The sequence below is a fragment of the Malania oleifera genome, chromosome 8, assembly GCF_029873635.1.
Source record: "Malania oleifera isolate guangnan ecotype guangnan chromosome 8, ASM2987363v1, whole genome shotgun sequence".
NCBI lineage: Eukaryota > Viridiplantae > Streptophyta > Magnoliopsida > Santalales > Ximeniaceae > Malania > Malania oleifera.
In genome coordinates, this window is record NC_080424.1 from 4,423,969 (window position 1) to 4,432,596 (window position 8,628).

The following is an 8,628-nucleotide window of genomic DNA, read 5'->3' on the forward strand; positions in this document are numbered from 1 at the left end:
ACTCAAAATGTGAGCCAAATGGTTGATACCACTGTTTTGTTGACAAAGAAAAAATCAATCACTTAATTGGCCCAACCTGTCCTAACAAATTGACCCAAATCATATAATAAATTGTTCAACTTAGGATTAGATTTTTACTAAGCTTACGAGATCGTATCAATTGAGAATTTGTACCTAATCCCATCCAAGCCAACCCACATGAACACCCTCACTGGTTGGCAACGTATCCCTAAATTAAACTTTCCAAAATTTTAGAAAAAAATATAGAGAATTCTGGAAGATCCCTGTTCATCTTTTACATAATAAAATTACTTTCATGTGTTAGTATATACGTATGTATGTACCTATATATATATAAGTTAACTCTTCTTTCATCTCGTATCCTTCAAACCCAGGATAATATAAATTTTTTTTTAAAAAATTCTCTTTATTTGTTCATTTTGAATTTTTTTTTCCTGCAGCTTTTGGGTTTTAATCAGTTTGGTATACATGTAATGTACATAACACACTACATTTACATAACCACCTAATGATAACATTGAACATAATAGGCTAAAAGTTAAGACAGTTATGGTTGGAGGGTTAGAGGGCACGAGCATAAATGGGTAATTTTCCCACTTACGAATATATTAAATACTAATTAATATATATATATATATATATATATATATTGCTATACCCATTACCCACCAACTAGGCTGTAGCGTCGATTGTCATCAATTACTGGCGAAGGGGAAGGGGAGGTCGACGTTAACCCATTATCTATTTCAAGGATCTGTACATGGGAAGACAAGTGTTTGATTTCGTGGGGTATGTAATAACCTCATTCAGTTAAGAAATCTCATTTTTCCTTCTTTAAAATTGAATATATATTTATATATATAAATGTGTGTGTGTGTGTGTAGTGTATTTATTTGGTAAAATAAAATCATATCTCTCTTTCAATAGTTAATAATATTATTGTTGTTATATTTTGACTTCCCATCTGCATGGAATTGAATTATAAGCAATTAAAGAAAGGCAGACGGGTCACCCATAATTTCCCATGATGCCACACTTGCAAGCCATTCCCATCCATTCATCCCCAAGTTTTAATCTCAACTGTCACTCTATTTTATTTAATTTTATTTAATTTATATATAGTATAGCCCTTATCTTTCAGTACCCCATGCTCGATCGAGCTTATTAATTAATTAACTAACTAACTAGCCCTAATAATCGATATTTATAAATTTATGAAGATAATTAATTTTCCAGTTCTTGTATCACGGGCTGCATTCCGGGGATTCCGAAACCTAATAAATATATAAAACCTACATATTTATGCCTATTGGGATATTCAAAGTTTTAGTCTTGGGATAAGTTGTCAATTCGGACGCCTTGACCGAACTTAATTTTTTTTTTTTTTTTTGGGGGATATTAAGAGGTTTAGGCATTAAACAACCTAAATTTTTACTAAATACATACTATATTTTTCCTTCTAATAAATAAATTTTTTTTTTCATCAGTCATAGAGGCGCCATACTAAGTTTAGGCCTCAAAAGATAGGTCATCATCATTTTAAAATTGAGCTCCCTAATTACCCAAAAAATTATAGTAATAATTATGATTGAAAAAATGCACCAGATCCCATTAGATCTCCGCAGTTAAGTGTGCTTAGGGAAGAGTAGTAGTAGTTTGGGTGATCTCTTGGGAAGCTCTCGTGTTGCACCCCTCTTTTAATTTTTTTTTCATCTGTTGTCTTGTTTTAAGAATCCAAACATCTTGTTTGAATTCTTCATTTTTAATGATATTACCTATTTTTTTTTTAAAATAATTATGATTGAAAACTAAATTTAAGCTTAAAAAGGGGATTTTTTTTTTTATATTCACTTGTTTTCCTCATTGTGTGGCATCATATTGTCTTATGTGTTTTTTTCTTCTTTAAAATTAGATTTATTTTTTTGAAAGTAATGATGTAAATCAAATTGCTATGCCAGTACATTAAGATATCTTTAAGAATCCATCACAATTGTATATGATAGATGTTTATCAAATTTGTACTATTGGACTAGTTCTAATTTCTCTTTATAGTTAGAATGAGAAGAGTTTTCCTGTATTTGTACTGATTTCGGAGGGTGGTCTCACTCACATCTCCCATCTCTGCTCTCTTCCCGCTTTGGAGGATTTAAACTGCTTCATTGTCTTTCTTTTAATGAAATTACTTCCCCGAATTTCATACCTTTCAAATAACTGTCATATTAATGACTGCTGTGGTAAGCATGATTGAATTGCACGTTTGGCGATCCATATATACAATAATGCTATTGCTTGGGAAGCATGCATGCAACATTGCAACGTGGGGGAGATCCAAACAAGGTAGTTCATTAATTGATTTTTAAATCAGTTTATATAATAACGCCCCAATTAAATAAAAGAAGCTAGCTTGGGGGACTTACATGCCTACTTCTGATGTAATGGAAGCATTTTTGTAATAACTGATGATGGGGCTGGCTGGGTTGCTTCAGTTGGGTTTCTTTGATTTACTTTCTAAAGTTTTTATCTAGAATTAGTAATAATATCGCAGGAGAAAAATTATCTAAGATGCTTTAATAAATGTTGATGAGATGAGAATGCTTAGATGGATGAGTGGTGTAATGTTAAAAGATTAATTAAAAAATAAGCATATTCGGGGTAAGTTAGGCATAACTCTTATAGAAGATAAGATATGAGAGAGACAATTCAGATGGTTTGAGCACTTGTAACGTAGGCCGCATAGTACGCCAATGAGGAAAAGTGAGTTAGTTACTGTAAGAGATAATAGAAGAAGTAGCAATAAACCTAAATTAAGTTGGAATGAGATAGAGTAAGGAGTTAATAGCCTTGAGTTTTTCCAGGAAAATTATCCATAATCGCATAAATTGGTGGAAAAAGATTCAAGTGACCGACCCTACCTAGTGGGACTTAGGCTTGATTTGTTATTGTTGGGTTTCAAGGTAATTAATCTAAGTGAACAATAGGCAACAAGTTGCAAATTGAATACTGAAATTCTCATAGGGTTTTTTTTTGGAAAGAAGTGGAAGCCACCCACATATATAGCGGCTCCATCCCAAATTTATTAATAACTCTCACTTATATATGCGGAAGAATACCGTGAAAACAAAAGGACACTTGGAACTTACATAATAAACAATATAAACATCTCATGCATCAAACCAAACAAAAGAAGAAAACAAACTTATACCAATACCAAAAGGAAACCAATTAAACATACCTCATGTAAGCTGTACCCATCTTATCCAACCTTTGATAACTCTAAGAAGTTGACTATTATTTGTAAACAAACTATTTCTCCTCATGACACATTGTCGAACCAAAACATTTGCCACTTTATTATTTTCTCTATACAAATGATTTATAGAAAAATATTCTCATGGGGCATTGATACATGAGTATCTATCATTAATTTAGAGGTCACATTATCAAGAATGTTTTGGATTACCTAAATTAAATGCCTTTTTTTTTTTTTTTTTTGGAGATTTCTTAAGAAATTGCACTTTTGAGTCAATGCAACCTTAATTAACACATGATTACTTTGATCCACATGCTTTATTAGAAAATAGTAAATGTAGTTGCTGCGTTTGGTTTAGTGATTCAGATATGTGTGTTTCCACCTTCTATATATACATATTATGAGACCTGTTTTTTCATGCATACACGATCTGATGGTGAGAGTGTATTAGGAAGATATCCACCAATGTTCTTGACACACTCAAAAATTTAATTTTTAATATTTTAAAACTAAGATTTAAGTTAATAACCTTATCGATTACCTTCTAGTAGTTGAGTTGTTAGGGAATTTAGGGTTATCCACCATTCTATATATCTCATTAATAATTGTTGCTAGAACGTACAATGAAAAGCTAAAAAGCGCAAAAGAGTTCGATTGATTGATAATAACTATTACAACACTAATTACAATATTAGAATAATTTGGACTGATATTCATGAATGTACATATAGTATAGGCATAATATTGGTATTTAGGTCGCTCAAGACTCCCATCAATTAACAGCGAATGAGAAATATTGCAATAATAGACATATTAATTGCATCAAGACCAATTAATAATGGTCTTAGGTTTTGCACTAATTGTAAACAACAATATTGAACCCTAGCTCTCAATGTATGCATTAAAATTGACCTTTCTACATTGTGGCCCAGCTAGCTAATTCCAAGTCCTATTCTTGATATATATGGCTAGGTGGTGTATTACATGATGTGCCCATCTTAATTTCAGTTAAAGAATCAGAAACAAGAATTGCCCCATTGCAGACCTTGCTAGGCCTTGCACCTAAGGAGAGCTGTCCCTTTTGTAAGAAGTAAGAGTTGCCCTTATAATCTCTAGGCTTATTGATTTAACGTAATACCATGAGAGAGAGAATAGGTGAGAGACTAATAGAGAAGTTCTTCATGCGCCAATGGAATACAATAAATTAATTAAATAATTAGGCGAGGTGAGTACTAACTCCACAGTGTTTTATTTATTTATTTATTTATTTTTGGGGTTTATGGGTTTTGGGTTTTTGTCATTTGCATAAATAGACATATATAGGGTGATGAACATGTCGTGTGAATCCAACAAAAGGGACCGCCCATCCACAACACCCTAAACCAACCCACTTCCCTTCCTTCAATTCTTCTCTTAGGCGTTCTTCATTCTTTGTGCTCCTTTAAATCTTCTGTGCTTGCGTGGTGCAACTACCCTTCCATCCATCCGTCTATCCATCCATGTTAATCCCACACCACACTCCATCTCTACTGTGATCGATCTCGATCCATGGATATCAACTGCAGTGGCGCTTCCGGCGATGATCCGATAAAGACCACGTCCACCACCGCCACCACGTGTCCCCGAGGCCACTGGCGGCCCGCCGAGGACGACAAACTACGCAAGCTCGTCGAACAGTACGGTGCCCAGAACTGGAATTCCATTGCAGAAAAGCTCCAAGGAAGATCAGGTACTACAAACAGAGAGAGAGAGAGAGAGAGAGAGAGAGAGAGAGAGAACAAAAAAAACAAAACAGAAGAACCCTCTTCCTCTCCCTTGATTGTCTTTCTCTGCATGTGTGATTATTGGATCATTTAGACCTAATTTAATTCTCTTGACCAGTTTAAGAAATATCTTATGGGCCTTTTGGGATTTAGCTTTCTTCTAAAGAATTAGTAGTTTGGTAAAGGGTAGCTATTGGGCAGTATGTAGTAGTTAGAATTTTTTAGCTCACGACCGGAGACAAAGATGGCAATTAACTACAATCTTAGATTTGGTTTTTAATTTTAATTTTTTTTGAACAGGGAAGAGCTGCAGATTAAGGTGGTTTAATCAACTAGATCCTAGAATTAACAGAAGACCATTCACAGAAGAGGAAGAAGAAAAGCTTCTGGCGGCTCATCGAATCCACGGGAACAAGTGGGCGCTAATATCCCGGCTCTTCCCTGGCCGAACCGATAACGCTGTGAAGAACCACTGGCACGTGATCATGGCAAGGAAGCACAGAGAGCAATCCAAGCTCACAGGAAAGAGAAGCTTCAAAGATGTTTTCAGCAGTAGTACTAATGGATCCAACGTGGGCTCCAATAATTTCTCAGCTGCAAGGACCAATAATAATTCAAGAAAGCACAATGTTTCTGCAGGTGGGACGTTATTTGGGTTCCTATCGCATTCGAACACGACTACTTCCTCACCTTCTTGGATTTTCGGGCATCAGTCGATGGCTACTGGGGCAAACAACGGTTTGTCTTCAGCCGGTTTGTTATCCAGAAGAGAAGGAAGATCAGTATGCTTCAGTTCTAGTAACCCTAGTAATTATTGTGTTATGGAGAGCTCAAACAGTTCATCAGATGATCAATCATTTTATCGAAACTACTCAAATATTAATTCAAGTAATCCTAGTACTGCTACTGCCTTGGGGCAGCTTCCAAACTACAGGAGAGTAGTACTGCCTTGGAGCTCAGATGGGCACTCCAGGCTTGGCAATGGGAGTATCCAAGCTAAGGAACCGATCAACAGGACGGGGTTTGTGAGTTTCGGTGATAACTCGCCGAGGTTCACGACAAAAAGAGCAAGTAGTACTGGACTGCAGGAGCACGGAGAGGAGTTGGTCCAACCGAAGGAAACGCCCTTCATAGATTTTCTTGGTGTGGGGATCTCTTCCTGATCATCCCAACTCTAGCTGTTATCTATATATATATTTATATACATATTCTTTATAATATGTATAGAGAATTTAATTGCATTAGCTTCACCAAATGATGATTTTCCTGGATGCATGTGTGGGTGTTCCAGGCATATACATGAAACCCTCAAGTTATGATTGACCAATTGGCATTTTGGCTGCTAATTATTAATTAGTTCTCTACTCAATTAGATTGCAATATATATTCCCTTTGATTGATTAATCATATGGGAATGAATTAAGTACTTACCATTAATGTTAATGAGCATATTTATTAAGTCCAGCAACCATATTAGATATATATGCATGGGAACTGCAAGTCATTCCTGTACTTAGGATATAGTTTTTGCCTCGTATCTTTATTTTTTAAATGAGCAAGAAGTGAAAGATTTATGTATGAATGATTTTGCATTTGTGAATGGTTTCATATATTGAGGCGTTATAGATTTCTCGATATCATCATTTTCTGACATCTCATATTTGATCATTTTTTACATTGCATATCATATTGTGGAAAATCATAATTTCATTTTTCTAGGGTTTTAGGACAAGATAAAACCTTGAGCATGCATGGAATTAGTGATCCTAATCCAATATTGAAGTAGGAGAGTTTACCCTAAGCTAGCTAATCCCACTACCCCCAAAAAAGATCACATATAATTAAACAAAGGCTTCTAGCTAGTAACCTACTTCAGAAATCATTTTGATAGGAAGGAAAGGATGTTGAGTCATAACTCATATTTAGATGGGTTTTATCTACTTGAAGTTTGTTATCAGTGGGAGATTTCACATGTGCGCTTTGCAGTACGATACAGTATGTTTGAGTCAAGACATAGTGTAATTATATATATTGTCATATGAGGATATTTTGGAGTATTGATATGGATATGCATATTTATACCCAAGGCGATAATTAAAGCATGCCACACTGTTTCGGTTGATGTGTCTATACTGAACCATACCATGCTCTCTTAATGATCGTCTGCTATCTTAGAGTTTCTCAAAAGTCAAGGCACTATTCGATCCTCTAGAGAGTCCGTCCCTGTTGCCATCGTCTAGGAATTCTGGAGGGAGAGGAATCAAAGGATTTTCCAGGAAATTGTGGCGCCACAACATTTGGTTTTCAGGAAAGTTTTCTATGACCTTTTCTTTTGATTTCTCCTTCTCCTCTGTTTCGCGGGATGAGTTCTTGCCTAATTTCTCACCTTTTTCTGTTTGACTTTTTGGCTCTCAAGTCCCTGCCTAAAAGCCCTGTTCTCTCTTCGTTTCAATAAAGTTATCTTTTACCTCTTTAAAAAAAAAAAAAAAATTAAAGCATGCCCAACTGAAGTTCTGCAGGGAAAAGTATTCTTCGTATTCTATATATCACCTCTTCCTGGTGATGAAGAAAATGAGAGATCACTAAAGAATTCAACACAGAAATAAAATGAACAAAAGGATGTACAACTCCTTGAGCATCTTGATATATTTTTTTTTTTTTAGAGAAGGTTTTAGTGCTTTCTGTCTTAGGTTCTTTAATAGTGTATCTGATTTTTCGTCTTCGTCAGGGTCCTCTCCTTGCTTTATTTTTTTGTGTACCTTCTTCCTTTTAATGAACACTTTGACAGAAAAAACAGAAAACACAAAAAGCAAAGCAAAACAGAAGAAGATATTAATTTGCGTCCAGCTTCCATTGGGGATGGAGTCAATTCCTGCAAACAGAAGAACAAAGTGTCTTTGCAGATCTTACCATACAGCCCCACATTTGATCAAAAGCTGAGCCAGTAAGCAAAATGACATGTTCCTAATTCTCTTATGAAGCAAATGGCACATCATGTAAGTTACATATATCATTATTGCTTCAGTGCAAAAAATAGTTTGAAGCAGTTAATTAATATTGGACCATTACATATATGCATTCATTCTTGAGAAAGTTACATGATATGCTGACAAAGACTTTGCGTTCTCCCTTATTATAACGATATGGGGGTGTAAGCATGACTTGAAAATAGGTTCATGAGATGTTATCAGAGTTAGAGCTCCAAAGTTTGAGTAGGCAAGATTTGGAATAAATGGTTACCGAAAAAAATTGCTATTTGCATCTGGAAGGCCGCTTTTGAGTGTTTAAGTGTTGATGAAAAGGTGAGAAGGGTGGGGGTTTCGCTGGCTTTGGCGTGTAATTGTTGTGAGATGAGGTAGCCAGAAGATATGGAGCATGTGTTAAATAGGGGAGACTTTGTTACTGAGGTTTGGATAAAGGTTTCGGTGGAGGTTGGTGTTCCTTTCCTTAGACATCAAAGTTGAAAAGAAAGAGTCCAAATGTGGTTTAATAGAGCTTCCAGATTTTCTCAATTGGGATCATTGATGGGTTTGATTCCTTATTTAGTAGTTTGGAGGCTGTGGAGAAGGAGATGTGTAGCTACAATAGAGGAGA

The 8,628-nt window shown here is 35.3% G+C and overlaps 1 protein-coding gene across 1 annotated transcript; it reads left to right on the forward strand.

Moving 5' to 3' along the window:
- Positions 1 to 4,461: 4,461 nt before the first annotated feature.
- LOC131161876 (transcription factor LAF1-like) lies at positions 4,462 to 6,496 on the forward strand. Its single transcript, XM_058117880.1, has 2 exons — positions 4,462 to 5,000; positions 5,335 to 6,496. The coding sequence occupies exons 1-2, from the start codon at positions 4,820 to 4,822 to the stop codon at positions 6,195 to 6,197; spliced, it is 1,044 nt and encodes a 347-aa protein (XP_057973863.1). The 5' UTR covers positions 4,462 to 4,819; the 3' UTR covers positions 6,198 to 6,496.
- Positions 6,497 to 8,628: the final 2,132 nt, after the last annotated feature.

Excerpts from the sequence above, each read along its gene's own strand:
- LOC131161876 (XM_058117880.1), top strand. The coding sequence starts at position 4,820 with ATGGATATCAACTGCAGTGGCGCTTCCGGCGATGATCCGATAAAGACC. Across the intron at positions 5,001-5,334 it reads AAAGCTCCAAGGAAGATCAG|GGAAGAGCTGCAGATTAAGG; the intron begins GTACTACAAACA and ends TTTTTTGAACAG.